Source organism: Hemitrygon akajei, chromosome 7, assembly GCF_048418815.1.
Source record: "Hemitrygon akajei chromosome 7, sHemAka1.3, whole genome shotgun sequence".
Taxonomy (NCBI): Eukaryota; Metazoa; Chordata; class Chondrichthyes; order Myliobatiformes; family Dasyatidae; genus Hemitrygon; species Hemitrygon akajei.
The window spans coordinates 167,387,558-167,409,364 of NC_133130.1; the positions used below are offsets into that span (position 1 = coordinate 167,387,558).

The 21,807-nt window shown below is 41.5% G+C and overlaps 2 protein-coding genes across 2 annotated transcripts in view; one reads left to right on the forward strand and one right to left on the reverse strand.

Moving 5' to 3' along the window:
• Positions 1-864, reverse strand: part of morn5 (MORN repeat containing 5) — a 32,759-nt gene extending 31,895 nt beyond the window's left edge. Inside the window, exon 1 of the mRNA XM_073050239.1 lies at positions 769-864. Within this exon, the coding sequence (XP_072906340.1) occupies positions 769-815 (47 nt within the window). The 5' untranslated portion in view covers positions 816-864. The remainder of the gene's footprint in view (positions 1-768) is intronic.
• A 340-nt stretch (positions 865-1,204) lies between these two features.
• ndufa8 (NADH:ubiquinone oxidoreductase subunit A8) lies at positions 1,205-20,569 on the forward strand. Its single transcript, XM_073052540.1, has 3 exons — positions 1,205-1,497; positions 8,195-8,360; positions 20,300-20,569. The coding sequence occupies exons 1-3, from the start codon at positions 1,286-1,288 to the stop codon at positions 20,435-20,437; spliced, it is 516 nt and encodes a 171-aa protein (XP_072908641.1). The 5' UTR covers positions 1,205-1,285; the 3' UTR covers positions 20,438-20,569.
• The last annotated feature ends 1,238 nt before the right edge of the window (positions 20,570-21,807 follow it).

A 21,807-nucleotide genomic window follows, 5' to 3' on the forward strand; every position in this document is an offset into this window, starting at 1 on the left:
CACAAAATGCTGGAAGAACTCAGCAGGCCAGGCAACATCCATGGAAAAGAGTACCGTCGACGTTTCGGGCGGAGACCCTTCATCAGTTCCTCCAGCATTTTGTGTATTGCTTACAAATTATTAATCACTTTTGACGTACAGTCAGATAGTGGGAAGAAGCACACATCAGGCACTTTACAAACAAGAAGCTCCTACAACAGCAAAGTGAGAACAACCAGGAGTTTTGGGGAATCAATATTGCTCACGACAGGAGAGATAACTCCCCTGACTATTCTACAGATAGTGTCATGGGCTGCCGGGCATTATGTAAGGCCCCCATCAGTCCCTTCCACAGTCTGGCGTATTGTCCATCTGACCACACGGTGCTCCCTCACTGCTCTGACAGCTCGTCGCTGCCTCCCTGCTGCTCCCAAGGGTGCGGCGCTCCCTCAGTACTGTTCCTCCCAACGCGCGGCGCTCCCTCAGTACTGTTCCTCCCGACGCGCGGCGCTCCCTCAGTACTGTTCCTCCCGAAGCGCGGCGCTCCCTCAGTACTGTTCCTCCCGAAGCGCGGCGCTCCCTCAGTACTGTTCCTCCCGAAGCGCGGCGCTCCCTCAGTACTGTTCCTCCCAACGCGCGGCGCTCCCTCAGTACTGTTCCTCCCGACGCGCGGCGCTCCCTCAGTACTGTTCCTCCCGAAGCGCGGCGCTCCCTCAGTACTGTTCCTCCCGAAGCGCAGCTCTTCCCTCAATAGACTCCCTGAAAGCGCCAGCTCCCCCAGACCACGACCTGCCATTGCGGTAGTCCCCGACGTAGCTGCTGCCCGTGAACTCCATGGCACCATCACCTCCCCAGAACCCGGAGCCGCCGAACAACAACGTTACCATGGCAACACCGGTACCCTTTGACCCCCCAGCCTTCCTGCCGTCAGAAACGAAAATCTTTTATTCATTTACACAAAAAATAACATTAAATTTTAGAAATAGAAATTAAAATGTGAATTTAAAACAAAAAGCTTTTTAGAACGTCATTTAATTTAAATTTTAACTTCGTCCACCAGCCTATGATAGACAGAACAGATTAACCAATCAAATATTAGCTTTGGAAGTGTGTGTCATATTAACCAATCGTGGTAGACATTGTGCTGTACCAGTGTATGCTCTATTAACCAATCACGATGGATATCCGGCAGGATCAGCCTATCAGCAGGTTAGGGCGTGTGGCGCATGCGTGTTATAGCGACCTTGGGCCGATTGGTGGCGGCAGCGGCTCGGAGAGGCCGGTGGGACCGAGTAGTGGCGGCGACATGGCCACGGTGGAGTTGCCGTCGCTGCAGGAGCTCAACGTGCAGGAAGTGACCGTGTCTTCGGCCGTGCTGAAGGCGTCGGCCCACCACTACGGCTCGCTGTGCGACAAACCCAACAAAGAGTTCATGCTATGCCGCTGGGAGGAGAAGGACCCGCGCCGCTGCTTGCAGGAGGGCCGCAAGGTCAACGAGTGCGCGCTCGAGTTCTTCAGGTAGCCGAGCCCAAGGCTGCACATAGTGCAGGCCGCGCCTGAAGCCGGCCACTGGATTTAACGCGGCTCCCCACCCGCCTATCCTCCCGTAGGTTATGAGGTGTTCGTGGTCGGACGTGGGGATGTGCAGGCAGCGCCGTGGGGTGACAGTCATAGAGTTAAACAGTGCAAAAAGAGGTCCTGCGACCTATCTCAGCCCATTGATTTTCTCTCTCCCAGATCACTTTGCAGGCTTTAATAGCCTTCCTCGCTGTGCACTGCGCCTCTAAGCTTGGTGTCATCCGCAAATTTGCTGATCCCGTTCACTACTTTATCAACAATATTATTGATACAGATGATATACATCAGACCCAGCATCAATCCTTGCAACACACCATTAGTCACAGACCTCCAGTCAGAGAGACAACTGTCTACTACCACGCTCCTACTTGTCGCAAAGCCAGCATTGAATCTAGTAGATTACCTCCTGAATGCCAAGCGGTTGAACCTACCTCCCATACGGTACTTTGCTTAAGTCCATATAGACATCCATTCCTGTCGTCAACCTTCTCGGTAACCTCCTTGAAAAGTTCTCTGAGATTAGATTGACGTTACCTGCCATGTTGACTATTTCAAATTAGCCACTGTCTATCCAAATAGTTATATATCCTGTCCCTTATAATATCTTGCAATAATTTGCCCATGACTGATGTCAGGCTCACTAATATGTAATTTCCTGGCTAAATCTTTCTTAAATGATGAAAGAACTTTAGCACCTCACCAGTGGATAATGAGCCTTTGAATATCTGTTGGGGCCCCTGCATTGTGGACCATCTTCCGAGTGAAGAAGTGTCTCTCTGGTTCCTGTTAAATGTTTTCCCTTTAATCTTAAATCTATCCCCTCCAGTTTTTAGTTTTTTTTTTACTGAGCAAAAGGCTGTATTTATCCTATCTATGCCTGTCAGACACCTTTATACCACAGGAGAAGGAAAACTGGATTTTAAACCTCTGCTGCCTAGTGGCAGTTTGATGTTTCAACTTCACTCTGGCAACCTCTGCAATGGGACTGGTGCCAAGCTGTATTGGCACTTGCCCTTCCCTTGGACTACATCAGTGACGTGGAGATGGGAATCACGCTGTATGGGCAACGGCAGGCTCTTCAAATCTTCCCGCCCAGGCTTGTGCACTGGAGAGGACACAGTCCACCAGAGGCGCAAATCCATGTTCCCCCGGGATTGATAGCTGCCTACTCGTACTATGGGCACTGCTCTTACAGCTCGTGCCACTCGTTCAGTTCCGGTGCTGTCTGTTTGGAGGCTGTGTATGTTCTCTCCATGACTGCATGGGTTTTCTCTGGGTGCTTTGGTTTCCTCCCACAGTCCAAAGATGTATCGGGTAGGTTAATTGGTCATTGTAAATTGTCCTGTGATTAGGCGAGGGTTAATTGTGTTTGTGGATTGCTGGGGTAGAGTGTCCTGAAGGGCCTATTCCATGCTGTATCGCTAGATAAATAATGTTATCCCTCACCCTCCTCTACTCCAATAATTAAAGTCTCAATTTCTCCATAACTCATTCTCAATTCCTGGCACCATCCTCTTCCAGTTAAGTTCATTGTCATGTACCTGTACTTCACCACACTTGTGCACATTAGAAAAATTTTCCTTGCAGTAGTTTTCAAATATTTACCTGATTACAAATGTGTGGAAATTTACAGGATGTGCTGAGCATGTAGTTAGTAAAATTAATGTGATACGGAGATTTAAAAGTAGAGGGATTTGCATAAACAAGTTATGTGAAACCTGTATAAAAGTCTGGTCGGACACAACAGAAGTAAAATGCTAATGCTAATTGCCAACATGAAGAATATGATTGTCCTCGGGATATATGGATTTGAGCTTTGTCAGACTGCAGGGTGCCATGGTAGCATAGAGGTTAGCATAGCACTGTCACAGCTTGGAGCATTGGAGTTTGGAATTCAGTCTAGTGGTGGTGTCTGTAGGAAGTTTGTATGTCCTTTCTATGAGTGTGAGTTTCCTCCTGGTGCTGTTTTCTTTAGACAATTTGAAGACGTACTGGTTAGTTGGTCATTGTAAATTGTCCTGTGATTAAGCCAGGAGGGTTAAATAGATGAGTTGCTGGGTGGTGCGGCTTGTGCCGGAAAGGTGTGTTCTGAGCTGTATCTCTAAATAAGAGAGCCAGGGTTTGTTATTGAAGTAAGGGTTGAGGACAAGTTATTGCAGATGCTGGAATCTACAGCAAAAACAGGAAAGTTAGAAGACCTGGCTTGGAGTACTGTGTTCAGTTCTGGTCACCTCACTACCAGAAGGATGTGGATACTATAGAGAGCGTGCAGTGGAGATTTACGAGGATGTTGCCAGGATTGCAGGGAATACCTTATGAGAATGGGTTGAGTGAACTTGGCCTTTTCTTGAAGCAATGGAGGATGAGAGATGACCTGATAGAGGTGTATAAGATGATGAGGGGCATTGACTGTAGAAAGAGGCTTTTACCCAGGGATGAAATGGTTATCATGAGGGGGCATAGTTTTAAGATGCTTGGAAATAGGTACTGAGGGGATGTGAGGGGTAAGTTTTTCAGAGTGGTGGGTGCTGGAATGCACCTGCTGGCGGCAGTGGTGGAAGTGGATGCAATAGGGTCTTTTAAGAGCCTCTTGGATGGGTACATGGAGCTTAGAAAAATAGAGGGCTATGCACTAGGGAAATTCTAGGCAGTTTCTAGAGTAGGTTACATGGTCGGCACAGCATTGTGGGTCGAAGGGCCTGTAATGTGCTGTAGGTTTCTATGAGACTTGGCCAGTATCTGTGGAAGGAGAAACCATTCACTGTTTCAGGTCAGTGGAAGGGTTGCTCACTGGATTACGTCAAACCAAGTCAAGTTTATTGTCATTTTGACCATAAACTGCTGGTACAGTACACAGTAAAAGCAAAACAATGTTCCTCCAGGACCCTGGTGCTACGTGAAACAACACAAAACTACACTAGACTATGTGAGACAGCTCAAGGCTACACCAGACTACGTAAAACAACATAAAAACTGCACTAGACTACAAACCTGCACAGGACTACATAAAGTGCACAAAACAGTGCAGGGTAGTACAATAATTAATAAAAAAGATACTAAAGGGAACGGTTTCACTCCATTTAATGGCTCAAGAAGCAGAAGACATGGATTGAAAAGATGTGTTTTAAGGAAAAAGTGGTCTTAGTGTCTCAATTGTTTGAATCATGGTATAGCTGCATTGTTAATGATTTAAAAAAAGATTTAAACACATTTGTTAGTGATCTTTGATTACACACATTAGAACATGGAACAGCACAGTGCAGGCTGTTCCTCTAACATAGTCCTCCATTTTCCCACATCTTAAATGTCCCTAATACTACATACCTGACACTTAGTGAAACAAAACTGGTGCTAGAAAGATTGAACTATTGAGAATTTTCTTTCTGCATAAATATGACTTAAAATGTGATCAGATCTTCAAGTGCCCCAAAACTAGATAAAGATAACCCAGTTAAATTAATAACACACACACATCATATTTAATTTATTGAGAAAATAATCCAATATTTACATGTATTGGAAAAATTGTGTGAACCTTTGTTTTTAGTAGCTGGTGTGACCCACTTGTACGACAATAATGATAACCAAACATTTCTGGTAACTATTGATCAGTCCCGCACATCAGCTTGGAGGAATTTTAGACCATTCCTCCTTACAAAACTGCTTCAACTCTGGGATGTTGGTGGGTTTCCTTGTGTGGACTGCTTGCTTCAGGTCCTTCCACAACATTTCTGTAAGATTAAGTCAGGACTTTGACTTTGCCATTCTATAACATGAAATTTCTTCTGCTTTAGCCATTCTTTGGTAGACTGACTTGTGTTTAGGGTCATGTTGCATGACCCACTTTCTCTTGAGCTTCAGTTTACAGACATGCCCTGGCATTCTCCTGTAGAGTTTGCTAGTACAGTTCAGTATTCATAGTTCCATCAATGCTGGCAAGCATCCTGATCCTGAGGCAGCTAAGCAGCCCCAAACCATGACTCTGCCACCACTATGTTTCACAGATGGGATGAGGTCTCATGCTGCATTGCATGCTTTTTGCCAAACATAAAGTTTCTCATTTAAGCAAAAAAATCTATTTTAGACTCATTCATCTACAGAACATTATTGCAGTAGCCTTCTGACTTATCCACGTGGTCTTCAGCAAATTTTCGATGGACAGCAATGTTCTTCTTGCACAGTTACAGCTTTCTCCTTGCAATCCTGCCATTCGTGCCATTGTTGTTCAGTGTTTGCCTGATGGTAGACTCATGAACACTGACATTAGCCAATGCAAGAGGAGGCCTGTACCTCCTTAAATGTTACCCTGGGATTCTCTGTGACTTCCTGTAATATTACATGCCTTGCTCTTGGAAGTGGTTTTTGTTGGTCAAACTCTCCTGGGGAGCGTAACAATGGTGTTGAACTTCCTCCATTTGTACACCATCTGCCTGACTGTGGAAAGGTGGAGCCCAAACACTTTGGAAATGGTTTTGTATCCTTTTCCAGCCCAGTGAGCATCAACAACTTTTTTCCTGAGGTCCTTAGCAATCCCTTTTGTTCGAGGCATGGCACATTTCCAAAATCCTGTGTGGTGAAGATCAGACTTCGATAGTGAAGACCCAGGTTTATGTTCTTTAAATAGGCCAGAGCCTCTCACACTCACACCTGATCGTCATCCCATTGGTTGAAATACTTGACTCTTAATTTCCCCTTTAAATGAACTGGTAATCCTAGAGGTTCATGTACTTTTTCCAACATGTAATATTGAATCATTTTTCTCAATAAATATAATGTTTGTTTATTTAATTGGTTTCTCTTTATCTAGTTTTAGGACTTGCATGAAGATCTGATCACATTTTAAATCATTTATGTAGAAACAGAAAATTCTAAAGGGTTCACAGACTTTCTAGCACCACGACCTCTAACTTGCCTTCAATATTTACCTCCAACCATGTTAAAATTGTGTGCCTTTGTTGTAGCCATTTCAACCCTGGGGGAAAAACTGGCTGTCCACTTGATCTTTGCCTTTTAGATCTATTGGGTTTTATATTCCAGTCAAAATGACCTTGATTTTGCATTTTTGTTGTTCATGTGCCTTGTGAGCTCTGCAATCTATGTAAAAACTGGATTAATGTATTCAGATGTATTAGTAGATTGCACCTTTGAACAAATTTTGATTATCATTAGTATGTTTCAATCTGAAATTAATTGATTTATAAAATTTTTCATAATCAGTTGATGTTGCTGCTGAACTATTTTGGGGGAATATGTTATAATGATCAAGTGCCACATAGTTGGGATGATTTTAACTTCAGTGCAGAACAGAGCCAGCTCAGTCATACAGCAGTTATACCCCAACCTGTGCTACACCAGCTCTCCTATGACTTTAGATTGAGGCTGGCGTTCTCTGCTCGGAGGAGGATGGGTAATTTGAGACTAGTTAAACGTATTTTATGTATAACATTTTCATTCTTTGTTCTGGATTAGGTTCAGACCGGGTCGCTTTTAATAGATTCTAAATTTTGATTCTTGCCTAAATGGGTATATTATATTTAACATACAGTTAAGGCAATCCTTGCTGACAGTGGCCATATCTCCTTAGTTTTTTGCACATTCATGCCATTCCAAGAGTGTCATGGATGACTGCTTGATATGTGTCTCCTGACGGTGCAAATCTGGTAGCCACCTCTCATTTGTAAAAATAAATGCCTCACACATTTTTCATCTTGCCTCTTTCTACTACTTGTACACATCACACTTGCATGTTAACCTGCAATGAATTATCTGTGAGAGCACACACGAGCTTTTTAAACATGATTTTTCAATTTTTCACCCTCCATAAAACTTTCATTTTCTACTGAAATGGATCAGCTCACATTTTCCTAAATTGTGCTGATGTTGTTATCCACTTCCTTGGTGTGTCTATCTTTGACATGTGTGAATTAGAAAATAGAACACTACAGCACAGCCCACTATTCTGTGCTGATCTATCATCCATGTGCCTATCTAAGAGTCTCTTAAAATTTATTTTCTTTAGTGATACAGCCCTTCCGGTTCTTTGCACTGCACCAGCAACCCCCTCAGCCCGGTGGTCTAATTTGTAATGACCAATTAACCTGCCCATTACTAATGTATCCATCTCTCCCTCTACCCCTGGCAGTGTGTTCCGCATACCCACCACCCTCAATTATAGAAAAACACCTCCACTCCCTGATATCCCCCACCCCCAAGCATTCCTCCAGTCACCTCAAAATCATGCTCTTTTGTATTAGGCATTTCTGTCCTAATACAGAAGGGTATAAGGGGAAAAGTCACTAGCTGTCTATTCTATCTCTTATCTAATACACCATCTATCAAGCACCTGTCATCCCCCTTCACTCTAAAGAGAAAAAAACCTAGCTCACTCAACCTAGCCTCATGAGACACACTCTCTAATCTAGGCAACATTCTGTAAAATCTCTGCACCCTCTCTAAAGCTTCCACACCCTTCCTATAGTGAGGCAATCAGAACTGTCCAGATCCAAGTTGTTGGCTCTTTTATGTTGCAAAGCTTTTTATACTTCTGTATTTTTGTAACATCCAATTAGTATACTGCTTGTATTTATACTGGCTTATTTTTGCGAACAGATTACTAATGTCTACATTGTTTGTTTAGGAAGATAAAGAGCCATTGTGCTGAACCCTTCACAGAGTACTGGACCTGCATCGATTATACCAATCTGCAAGAGTTTCGGCATTGTCGCAAGCAGCAAGAGGCATTTGATAACTGTGTGCTAGAAAAACTGGGCTGGGTTCGTCCTGATCTTGGGGAGCTATCTAAGGTACAGTAGGTTAAAGAGCAAACATGAGGAAATCTGCAGATGCTGGAAATTCAAACAACACACACAAAATGCTGGTGGAACACAGCAGGCCAGGCAGCATCTATAAGGAGAAGCACTGTCGACGTTTCGGGCCGAGACCCTTCATCAGTCCTGTCGAAACGTCGACAGTGCTTCTCCTTATAGATGCTGCCTGGCCTGCTGTGTTCCACCAGCATTTTGTGTGTTGTACAGTAGGTTATTTCATTTTCTAATAATGCAATTTTGGAGGAATTTATTTTATTTAGAGATTTATTTCTGGTTATTTACAATATGTGCCAATTCACTGCAGCAACTGTATATTTATTTGAGTTATGAAATTAATATCAGCTTTGACGTTAACATTAATTTCTCCAACATTTAGTAATTTTTCCCTACTCCCCCTTCCCTCTTCATTTTCCCACTCTGGCCCCTTACCTCTTCTCCACACCTGCCTATCAACTTCCCCTGTACCACTCCTCCTTCCCTTTCTCCCATGGTTCACTCCCCCCACCCCTATCAGATTCCTCCTTCTGGGAATAACATGTTTTTGTGACTTATTCACGGATAACTGTCTCATGTCTTTTGAACAGTTGTCTAATAAATATAGTTTGCCTAGATCACATTTTTTTCAGATATTTACAGATTAGAAACTTTTTGAATATTATTTTACTTACTTTTCCGTCACATCAAACTGAAATTACAGAAATTTTTTTTAGGTTTAAACCCCTATCAGAAGAGTTTAATAGCAATTATTTATGACCTGATTACGAAAACACATCTAGGTACATCTGATAAAATTAAGAATGAATGGGAAAGAGAACTTCAGGTATCTTTACCTATAGAGAAATGGGAGAAAATTCTCCATCTAGTTAACACTTCTTCAATCTGTGCTAGACATGCTTTGACACAGTTTAAGGTGGTTCATAGGGCCCATGTGTCCAAGGATAAGTTAGCTTGTTTTTATTGCCATATAAATCCTGTCTGTAACAGATGCAAGTCTGAGGTAGCTTCCTTGATACACATGTTCTTGTCTTGCCCTCTTTTGGGAAAATATTGGAAAGATATTTTTGATATTATTTCAGCAGTTTTGCGTATTGATTTACAACCTCCTATTACTGCAATTTTTGGATTACCTTCAGTTTGCCGTTTGATTGCATTTGTTACATTAATAGCCAGAAGATCCATTTTATTTAAATGGAAAGATTCTAATCCCCTTACTACATTTCAATGGTTTGCCCAAACTATAACATATTTAAATTTGGTTAAAATTAGGAGTGGCACTATCGACCCTTCGGTTAAATTTGAAGAAACTTGGAGACCATTTATTCAACATTTTCATGTGATGTTAGCTGACCATTTCCAAATCCTTCTCAATAACTCTTTTTTTCATGTATAGAGGAGCAGAGTTAATGACAACGATTTTAACCAATGAAACAAGGCAGCCCAGCTTTTTGTTTTTATTTTGTTTTTTTTTGTTTAGGGGACTTTTTTTCTCTTGTAACAATCTTTTTTTCTTTGAATCTTTCTCATGTTTAGTTAATAAGAGATTGGGAGGGTTAGATTACACATGTCACTCGGAGTCTGTTTATGTATACATTAACCATTTTTAGTGTAATCCCGATCTCTTTGTATCATTATCATTATGTTTATCTATTTGAAACTCAATAAAAAAGATTGACAAAGAAAGAAAGGTTCCTCCTTCTACAGCTCTAAGCCTTTTCCACCTATCTTCTTCAACCCCCACCTACCTAGCTTCACCTTTCACCATCTAGCTTGTCTGCCTTCCCCTCCCTTCACCTTATTCTGGCATCTGTCCCCTTCCTCTCCAGTCCTGATGAAGAGCCTCGGCCTGAAACATTGACTGTTCATTAATTTCCATAGATGCTGCCTAACTTGCTGAGTTCCTCCAGCATTTTGTGTGTGTTACTCTGGATTTCTAGAATCTCAGGTTTAGCTTTGGTACTTTTTGCCCCTCTAAAGATGGTAGGGACTTGCTACTTACAGTATACAGGTGTCCCCCGCTTTTCGAACATTCGCTTTACGACAACTCGCTGTTACGAAAGACCTACATTGGTACCTGTTTTCGCTAACCAAAGAGGATTTTCGCTTTTACAAAAAAAAATAAGCCCACTTTATACGTGTGTTTACCCTGAGAAAGACTACAATGACCGTGAAGCCTTGTGCGGGCAGTTGTTTGCGCATGCGTGTACGTGCAGATTTTTTTCCCTCCAGATTGATTTTGGCTTGCTGTCTTCCCGATTTTGATAAGTAAAACTACACCATACATACAATATTTCTACTTTATATAGGCTGCATATTTATCATATCATTACTGCTTTTACTATATGTTAGTGTTATTTTAGGTTTTGTGTGTTATTTGGTATGATTTGGTAGGTTATTTTTTGGTCTGGGAACGCTCAAAAATTTTTCCCATATAAATTAATGGTAATTGCTTCTTCGCTTTACGACATTTCGGCTTACAAACAGTTTCATAGGAACGCTCTACCTTCGGATAGCGGGGGAAACCTGTATTGCTATATACACCCATAATGAGAAGCTGTTTTGATGTTTCTGAATAGATTATTTGCTTACGTTATTGGAATCACTGATCTGGTGACAAAACTGTTGTATCTTGAAGCATGTACCTGGAGTTGCACAAACATGAAATACATCTTCAGGCCACCATGTCCGTACCAGCCATCAAGTACTTGTCCTAATCCCATTGACCAGCCTTGGTGATTAGATGTGAGATTACTTGCTTCCACACACTGCGGCATGGTGTTCCAGAGATCAGCAACCCTCTGGGTGGAAGGAGTTCTTTCTCGGAGCCATTCTAAACCTCATAAATCTATGCCATCTACTTTTAGTCACCACTCTCTCAATCATGGCATTGATCATTCTTTCCCCCCAACCCCAGCTCATGCTCCTTCTCCTCCTCCCCCCCCCCCCCCCCCCCAAAGCTCGTACTCCTTCCCTTTCCCCTGCTCCCCCCCCCCACCTTATTCTGGCTTCTGTCCCCTACATTTCCAATCCTGTCGAAGAGTCTTAGCCAGTCAGGCAGCTGCTTTGGAAATGAATAAACAGTTGATGCTTTGGGCTGAGTTCTTCCAGCATTTTGTGTGTGTTACTCCGGATTTCCAGCAGCTGCAGAACCTCTTGTGTTATTGAGGATTGTCTCCTTCATTGCTATGGAATTGAACTATGCTTCTAGATGCTGTATGAGGAGGATGTGGCTTTGATGTAAAGCCTTAGAACCTTGCTCACTTTCTGGGTTTGTACATTGGAAGTTGTGAACCATGCATTTTCTCTATTACTGCATAAATATGATCTAAAATGTGATCAGATCTTCACTTAAATCCTAAAACTAGATGTTACATGTATTTGTGTGAACCTCTGGGGTAATGCCTCCTACCATAGCTGTTTAGAGTTAGGTGTCCCAATCAATGAGAGGGGATTGGAGATGTGGGTTGTAGAAGTGTGCTGCCCTATAAAAAGGACACACAAAGTCAGGCTACTGAGAGAGCCTGCTCTTCTCAAGAAGGTGCATTTATGTGCACCATGCTTTGATCAAAACAACTTTCAGAGGAACTTCTGAGTTCCGCAGAAGTTGTATGATGCATTGTAGTGACGCATAAAGCAGGAAAAGGCTTCAAAAGCATTTCTAAAAACCCGAGTGTTCATCAGTCGACAGAAAGAAATTGTCTACAAGTGGAGGAAACTTGGTACTATTGCTACTCTGCGTAGGAGTGGACATCCTGCAAAGATCACAGCAAGAGCAATGCTGAAAGAGGTGAAAAAGAACCCAAGCTTAACAGCAAAAGACCCGCAGAAATCTTAGAACTTGCTGAAGTCTGTTCATGTGTCTACTATAAGAAAAACACTGAACAAAGAATGATATTCATGTAAGGATACCATGGAGGAAATTACTGCTTTCCAAACAAAAATATTGCTGCACATCTCAAGTTTGCAAAAGACAACCTGGATGTTCCACAGCACTCTTGGGACAAAGTTCTGTGGATGGATGAGACAAAAGTTGAATTTTTTGGCAGAAATGCACACCACGATGTTTGGAGGAAAAAGGGCACTGCACACCAACAACAAAACCTCGTCCCAACGGTGAAGCATGGTGGAAGGAGTGTCATGGTTTGGGGTTTATTTCCTGCCTCAGGGCCTGGACAGCTTGTGGGAACAATGAATTTAAAATTATGTCAAGACATTTTACAAGAAGATCTCAGGGTAGCATTCCATCACCTGAAACTTAATAGAAGTTGGATTATGAAACAAGACAGTGACCCAAAAGACAAGAATAAATCAACAACAGAATGTTTTTTTTTTAAAAAAAAATTGTGTTTTGACTGGCCAAGTCGAAGTCCAGACTTTAATCCAATAGAAACGTGGAAGCACCTGAAACAAGCAGTTCAAGCAGATGAGAGGCATTGATCGTGTGGATAGTCAGAGGAGATGTCAGGGGTAAGTTTTCTTTCTGCAGAGTGGTGAGTGCGTGGAATGGGCTGCCGGCGACAGTGAATGTCCTGGACAGGTACATGGAGCTCAGAAAAATAGAGGGCTATGGGTAACTGTAGGTAATTTCTAAGGTTTGGCACAGCTTTGTGGACTGAAGGACCTGTATTGTGCTGTAGGTTTTCTATGTAAGGAAGCCCACCAACATCCCAGAGTTGAAGCAGTTTTGTAAGGAGGACTGGCCTAAAATTTCTCCAATCCAATGCTAACGTATCACTGGTATCAGTCTCGTGAACTTCCTCTGGACCCTCTCCAATGCCAGCACATCTTTTCTTAAATAAGGGGCCTAAAATTGCTCACAATGCTCTTAAGAGCAGTCTTACCAATGCCTTAAAAAGCCTCAGAACTAGAAGTATGAAAAGCTGCAAGACAGCTCATTATTTGACTACCGGTGTGTGCTATAAGCATTTAAATCTTAATTGAACACAGATTTAATGTTCAGGACCCTTGGACGTCTCTGTAGTGCACTTACCAAATATTTTTCAATGACTTTCACTTGTTATTAAACCAGAAGCCACAAAATTCTTTGTGGCTAAAATATTCTTTATGGTTTACAATGTTTTATAGTTAAATTCCACAGATTCACTACTCAGATTAAAATTTCTTTAGTCAGAGGGTAGCGAGTCTGTGGAATTCATTCATGTGGAGGTCAAATCATTGAGTGTCTCTAAAACAGAGGTTGATGGGTTCTCAATTTGTCAGGGTATCAAAGGTCATGGGGAGAAGGCAGGAGAATAGGGTTGAGAGGGGAAATAAATCAGTTATGGTGGAATGGCATAGCAGACACAATCGGCCAGATGGCCTAATTCTACTCCTACGTTGGATGATCTTAAATATTATTCAGCTGTACCATTAAGTCAAATTCATAATGAAGTTCTCAGTATTCAAGATGATTCAACATGTTTTTATGCTTGTGATTCTCATATCGCAGATGTATTCTTATGGCAGAGATTTTGTTCAGCTTAAACTAAATGTTAACATTTGCAGTAAACTTATTGCCAAAGTACGTGTCACCGTGACATTCTAAACTTGCATTTTAAGACACTGAAAATTTTTTCAAACGTGTGGATTACAAAATAAAAATTCAAGATTTGTACACAAGGTTAAAAAAATTAATTTCATCAACCTTCTAACAGTAGTTTTCATCATTTGACCAGTATAAATTGCCCATTTGGAGCAGTGTTTTGTTAGTTGAAATGAGATGGCTTGCTTTCGGTTTCTGGTCCTCTGTAAACTTTCACTCAAAAAATAATAAAGTTCCTTTGGCATAGTGCAGGCCTTTCAGATATTTATTTAGAGGTACAGTGCAGAACGGGCACTTCTGGCTCAACGAGCTCACTGCACAGCAACCCACCCACTTAACCCTGGCCTAATCATGGTTCCTTAAAGTTGGAGGGGGAAGCAGTGTGAAGAAGCTCCTTCTATCTAATTAAATGCTTCCAGTGGCATTCCAGTAGCCTCTGCTAACCAAGTCCAGCTCCTGACCTTCACATATGGCTTAGCTACCTAGCCCAGCAGAACTGTTTCTGCTGTTAAGAAGGGGAAAGTTGGGTTACTGGTGTATTAAAACCAATCACTTCAGGCAGAAGGGGCCAGCCAGCTGTGATTAACTGCTCATCTAGAAGGAAAACTGATCTCAAACCTCTGCTCCCTTCCTTGCAGCTATACCCACTCATGGGGAAGGCTTCGGGAGTAAATCCCAAAGGAAAAATCCGGAGCTGGAGTTCCTAAGGCACTCCTACGTTGCGTTCAATGATGATTGGCAACTCTTGCAACACCACTGGTGCAAACTGTATTGGTCTCTGCTATTCCTTTGGATTCATCAGCTGCATGAAGAGGGGGAGCCCACTACATAGGCAACAGCTTGCCCTCCATATCGTAGAGCCGTGGCTTGCATATTACATAGGCAGCTAGACACAATGTCCATGTTTGACCCTGGCCAACGAAGGGCCTCAAATCACTGGACAATTTACAATGACCAATTAATCTAGTAATTGGTATGTCTTTGGACTGTGGGAAGAAGCCCGTGCAGTCATGAGGAGAGCACACAGACTGCAAAGGGAATTGAATTCTGATGCCCCGAGCTGCAATAGTGTCGCACTAACTGCAATGCTACAGTGGCGCATTGAAGGTGCATGTTAGGTGTTTTGAATTGAAGTTGTTTTCTGTTAAACTAATAGTCACTATGGCACTGTGCCGGCAGCCTCTATATACATCCTAGTCCAGGTCTCTCGGCCAGCATGTCTGTCATCATCCAGCTCTACATACTAAAGCTGAATTTTCACGTAGTGCTTGCCAATATTCTCTTCCTTAGAGAGCTGAACCTGATGTTAATGGTATAAAGCTGCATTTCTCACAGCTAACAGCAGGCATCAAGCCAATGGCTTGCTTCATTTCATCTTGCTAAGCTTTGCCATTTATATTTCATGTTCATTTTAGTGAGATTGTTTTGGTAATTTGATTTTATTTTTAACCATTGGTAAATGGTGGGAGTTAGATTTGAATTCCAATGAGTGGCAGGTTCAGTTATACCTCTGGTAGAAGGACTTGTGGCTATTCTGGGGTAGTTCTGTCACCTTTGGTCCCCACTGAACACTCAGCTCTCACCTGTGGCTCCAAGTAGCTGTTTGCAAGCAACACTGCTTCAGCAGGCGGGCTAAATCAGGTGAGAGTAGCCAATGGATCTCGTACCGCAGTGAGGTAGAACATGTCTGTCCTCGTATGTGGACTGCTCAAGCAATCTCCCTCAAAAGATCATTAGCAGGTCAGCTTTTGTGAGCAATACTCCTAAACTCTGGAATTCAATACCTAATACTATAAGGGATGCAGATTCAGTTGACACTTTTAAACACCAACTCAGAACCTATTTATTTACCTTGCTTTTAACTAACATCTTTTTGTCTTATTTTCATGTTTGCATTTTATCCCCTTGTAAAGCACTTTACAATGCCCTGTATGTACTTCTGTCTTAGAAAGCAGAAGATTTCCTATTTGGCAGTTATTTAAATTTGTGAACTTTTGCTAGAAGACAGTTTCCATTTGACTGCAATCAATGTAGAGATCGTCAGTATCAGATTGCCTGAGCAATAACTCTGGGCTTTCAGAAGGGGAATTGTATTTATCCAGTGCAAAACCATAAGACATAGGAACAGAATTAGGCACTCAGTCCATCAAGTTTGCTCTGCCATCCCATCATGGCAGATTTTATTATACCCTCAACCCTATTCTCCTGCCCTCTCCCCATAACCTTTGATGGCCCGACTAACCAAGAACCTATCAATCACCAGTTTAAATATACTCAGTGGCTTGGCCCCCTCAGTCATCTGTGGCAATGAATTCACCAGATTCGGTATCATCTGGCTAAAGAAATTCCTCTTCATCCCTGTGCTTTGAGGATTGCCCTCTGGTCCTAGACTCACCCACTAGTGTTGAGAATGGGGAACTTGCCATCTCAGGACACAAATTAAGCATAGATGCATTTGAGGAGCAGGGAAGGGTTAGATTGATTTTGGAGTAGGTTTAAAAAGTCAACACAGCACTGGGCTGAAGGGACTGTACTGTGCTGTGGTATCTATGTTCTAAATGTGTGACCTGCAAGGTACAGATAATTGTACCATTTGGCTTGATATTCTGGAGGTGTACACAAGGTGTAGTTTGCAACCTCTAATAAATTATCCTCAAATTTTTGCTCCACCAATGACAGTCTTGAAACTTGAATTTTTGGACGATGCTTGCTTTAGGTTGTTATATATTAAGCTTTTTCACTGGAAAATGGGAAACCAGTGCCAAAATGTAATCAGTGGTTCTGAATGGAGAGAGATTTCTATCTATTGGACCTCTGGCTGCAACCAGTCATTGTGTTAGCAGTGTGTTCTGAGTAACCTTGAAAAGCACTTGTGGAATCCACATCCCCTAATTATCTTTTCCACTTAATGTAGGTCTGAGATTCTGCTGATGCAGGACCGTTTCACTGGTAGCATTCTCTCAATGTCAGAATGAGTGCACTTCCACAATAGTTATCATTGCTTTAAATGATTAAACAAATCTAATCCAAATCTGGAGTTGTGACTTGAAGATTATTGGATGATAGTCAAGCCGAAGTTGTACTGAATGGGTTTTCTCGTTGAAGTTTTGTTCTATGACATTGCAGCGATTTTAGGTCCACGTTTGTTGTAAAACTCAGGTTAGTGAAGTGGGAACACATTGCTTTCCTCGGAGAGTGAAGGGTTCCCATTTGTGTTTGTACTTGTAAAACTTCCAACCGGCTATGGAGATCTGTAAACTGCACAAAATGTAAACTCTGACAGTGTAATTCACAAACATCAAAGCCAGTGTTAAATTTTCATTTTCATGCTGTGAGCGAATGTCAAAGTAGTATATGGTGACACAAACTCAGTGACCATATTACTAGGTTCAGGAATAGAACCTGGTGTGGTCTCCTGCTGTTGTAGCCCGTCCACTTCAAGGTTCAACATGTTGTGCATTCGGGGATGCTCTTCAGCACACCACTGTTGTATTGCACGATTGAGTTAGTGTCACCTACAGTTAGCTTGAACCAGTCTGGCCATTCATTAACAAGGCATTTTTGCCCACGGAACTGCCACTGTAGATGTTTTTTGCACCATTCTCTGTGAACTAGAGATTGTGTGTGAAAATCCCAGGAGATCGGCTGTTTCTGATATGCTCAAACACCCTGTTTGGTGCCAGCAAAGTCACTTCAATCACATTTCCTCCCCATTCTGATGTTCGGTCTGAACAGGAACTGTACCCTTGACCTTGTCTGCATTTGAGTTGCTGCTTACTGACTGGCTGATAGGATATTTGCATTAATGAGCAGGTGCACAGTACATAATAAAGTGGTCACTCAGTGCATATGTAATCCGCTAATTTACTTTGGGCTATGAAATTAAATTTTTCACCTTGCATTGTCAATCTGTAAGTGTAGTGTGCAATTTTTGTTTTCATTTACTGAACTGCCTCGCTCAGTTTTTATTGTTTATCCTTAAATGGTGGTGTTTTACACTGTACTTGGTGTGTTGAAGGTGCTGCCATTTGAGGAATGGGAAGATTCTGGGACTTCCAGTGAAGATGAAGGTTACTGTGTGTAGGAGAGTTGCATCTGCCCATTTGCCATGTGCTGGGGGCAGCCCACAAGTAACGTGCCCACAACTTACTAACCCTTACTAACTCGTACATCTTGGAAGAAACCCAGGTGATTGTAGGGAAAACATGCGAAATACTTACAGGTAGCGACGGGAATTGAACCTTGATCTTCCGATTGCTGGCACTGTAGAGCGTTATGCCAACCACAGCACCACTGTGGTCATTGGTTTATTACTGTCACGTGTACTGAGGTGTCGTGTGCCAAACTTTGTGCGTGCCATCCAAACAGATAATTTACAACAGTACATTGTTAGTACAAAGAACAATGCAAAATAGTGTTAGTTACAGAAAGTGTGGCGCAGACAGTCGTGTTCATCCTAATATTGTTTTGTATCCTATCCAGAGTGAATTTAAGGCAAACAATTATGAAGGAAGCTTTAAAATTGGAATGGGCTTTCTTTGCTAGATGGCATCTCCACTGGCCACACATGCAAGGCACGTTATTATTTAGATACAGCGCAGAATAGGCCCATTCCAGCCCATCAAGCCGCACCAGTCCTACAGGTGATATTGGGCAGAGTTGAACTCTGAACTCCGTCCTGTGTTACACTAACCGCTAAGCTACCATGGTGCCTTTGTTATTCAAAGGGAAATATGTATGTATATATATTAGTTATGACCAAGGAATATCAATTGACATACTGGGGAAAATCAGAAGCTGAATTTTTGGTGAAAATGATTAATTTGGCCATGTTTTAATATTGCTCACTATAATCGAGAATTACGTTGATTTTCTTAAAGCTACATTTTTCAATAAATCGCAGTATATTCCACCACAGCTGTGATAAATGTATGAGGTCCTCTGGGGATGTTTCTAGTGCATTAAATTTGTTACTTTGATATATTTCAGTTGGGCAGAAATTTTTTGCAATACCTTGGCACAGGCCCATGATTTATACATTGATATGCAAGAGTTCTGTCAAGTCTTGATAAAATTTAATTAATTTGTATGTTTATAATAAAGATGTGACTTATTTTGCATTTGGGTATATACCAATCTGTTAAAAAGCCACAAAGATATTGTCAAGTTACTGTAACATTTTATGGTAAAATTCAGTTTTCTAAACAAATTTGCCTTGGAATGTTTGGAGATTTTAATCTTGCTCCACTATGGTACTGGCTTGTATGTTTTCTTTTAAAGGGTTCCAAGATTGTTTACTGTTGGTCTGGGTGTTGGAATGGCTCGTACACAATGTTCATATTAAGTGACTTTCAACCTTGTTAAGTATGAAGTGGTTCATTTTGGTAGGTGAAATTTGAAAACAGGATATATTAATGGTAATAGGTGTATAAGATGATCGTGTGGATAGCCAGAGGCTTTTTCCTGGGGTTGAAATGGCTGACATGAGGGGGCGTAGTTTTAAGGTGCTGGAAGCAGGTACAAAGGGGATGTCAGGGTAAGTTTTTCACACAGCATTGTGGGCCAAAGGGCCTGTAATGTGCTGTCAATTTCTACGTTTCTAACTGTCTTTCTCAGCTCTGAAGGCTAAAGGACTGGATCATATTTAACAATCTTGACCTACTCATAAATAAGCACAGACAGTAATGTGGGTTTCTTTTCCTATAATGAAAGTCTAGGATCAGAGGGCACAGCCTCAGAATAGAGGTGCCATTTGGAGCAGATAAGGAGGAATTCTTTAGCCAAAGGGTAATGTATCTGTGGAATTAATTGCCACAGACTGTTGATTGAGGCCAAATCATTGGGTATATTTAAAGTGGAGGTTGATGGGTTCTTTATTATCTGGGAATCAAAGGTTGCAGGGAGAAGGTAGGAGAATGGGGTTGACAGGGATAATAAATAACCCATGATGGAATGGTGGAGTGGACTCAATGGGCTGAATGGCCTAATTCTGCTTCTATATGTTATGGTTTTGTAAACTTGTGTGTGGACAGACTTCAACTTAGAATGTAGTGAGTGAACTTTCCCTGAAGGCTGCTCGATATTAAAGGAGTCTGGTTTTGAGAATACCAACTTGTTATCTCTAGCAGTGATCCTATCTCCTGAAATCTGACTGACATGGTATTACAGTTTGGCATTGTGTGGGGGCAATGTATCTGTCCCAAGTCTTAAATGAATTTCGTATAGGTTGAAATATGAAGGTGCAAGAACATGTATTTGGAAATGTTTCCAGCTTGAGTTCTCTGAAATTATTTAAATTGGTTGATGCTTTCTCCTGGTACTTTGCTGAGTGTTTTGTTTCTCCAGGTGAAGTCATGGCTCTCCTTTTATTTCACAGGTTACCAAGGTGCAGACAGACCGGCCAGTTCCTGAGAATGTCTACCACTCCAGGCCAAGGCCAGATCCTAACCCGGTCCCTGAGGGAGAGTTGCAGCCCGCCAAATATGGCAGCAGGTTGTTCTTCTGGAACTCGTGAAGGATGAAGCTGCCCCTGAATGGGAATATTTAGTTGTGTTCGTCTTCAGTAATACCATGAGCCAGTTGAACCATGGACTTTTGGTGCAGAAAAATGTCATTAACAATTAAAAATAAATGTAATTTAACTGTGCCTTGCTTCTATTTTATTTTTATTTTCAATATGAGCAACATCTCCCTGTTGTGTGGACACCGCCTAACACCAGCCTATTGCTTTCTGTTGAACCTCTGCAGACTTAATAAGCACAACATTCTAAATATTTTTTGTACTTCCGCTGGTCCATTGCTCTCTTGATTCTCCTCTTCAAAGATGTCTGTTTATAAAGATTTATGGCCATCTACTCAATATTTAGAGACACATACAACAGATTGAAATAGTTTCACATGCAATGGCTTTTTCACTGAGGAATTTTACGAAATGGTACCGGTGTTGAAATTTTTGAACCAAATAGATAATGTGACATTTTATACAAGTTTTATTTAAATATGGAAATGTTTTTGAAAGTGTTCACCTGAACTGCTTGCAGACAGGTTCAGGATACTTTCAAAAGATAATGCCTCAAAGTTGTATCCATCATTGTGGACCACCCAGGATGTGCCCTCTTCTCAATGCTACCATCAAAGAAGAGGTACAGGAGCCTAAGACTCAAAAGTTTTAGGAACAGATTTTTCCCCTCCATCAGATTTCTGAATGGACAATGAGCCATGAACAGGACCTCAGTGTTTTTCTTGCTGTCTTTTTGCACTAATTTAATTATATATTTTTTTAATTTGTTTTAAATTATTAAAAAAAAGTCAACCCCCTACCAACTACCAAAGAAAAAAGCTGATGGATGACAATGGATAATTAGGAAAAAAAACATTCACTTAAGAAGAGAAGATAAAAATATACATAAAAGTCTGTGCACTGTTAAACTTTATAAATTGGAAAAGTAATTTAGGAAAGGTCCCCAAATATCATAAAAAGATTGTTTCGAATTTAAGACTGAGTAGCGGATCTTTTCTAAATTTAAATACGACATATCACATAGCCATTGAAATGTGTAGGAGGGGTCGACTCCTTCCATTTAAGTAAGATTGCTCTTCTTGCTAAAAGGGGTAAAAACTAAAACCTGTAGGTTAGGGGTATTTAAAGTTATATCTTCATTTGCAATAATACCAAACAAGGCAGTAAGGGGATTTGGGTCAAATTGGACCCTAAAAAGTTGAGAGAAGGTATGAAATACTTTCCGCCAAAACTTTTCAATTGTAGGGCAAAACCAAAACATATGAATTAAAGAGGCATCAGTAGAGTTGCATTTATTACAAAGTGGAGAAACATTCGGGTAAAAACTGGAGAGCTTCTGTTTAGAAATGTAAGCTCTATGAACC

What these genes read in the sequence shown, in the direction of transcription:
- ndufa8 (XM_073052540.1), top strand. Translation starts at nt 1,286, where the DNA reads ATGGCCACGGTGGAGTTGCCGTCGCTGCAGGAGCTCAACGTGCAGGAA. An exon ending in TGCGCGCTCGAGTTCTTCAG is followed by an intron (nt 1,498 to 8,194) that starts GTAGCCGAGCCC and finishes TTGTTTGTTTAG; the next exon opens with GAAGATAAAGAGCCATTGTG. An exon ending in ATCTTGGGGAGCTATCTAAG is followed by an intron (nt 8,361 to 20,299) that starts GTACAGTAGGTT and finishes TTTATTTCACAG; the next exon opens with GTTACCAAGGTGCAGACAGA.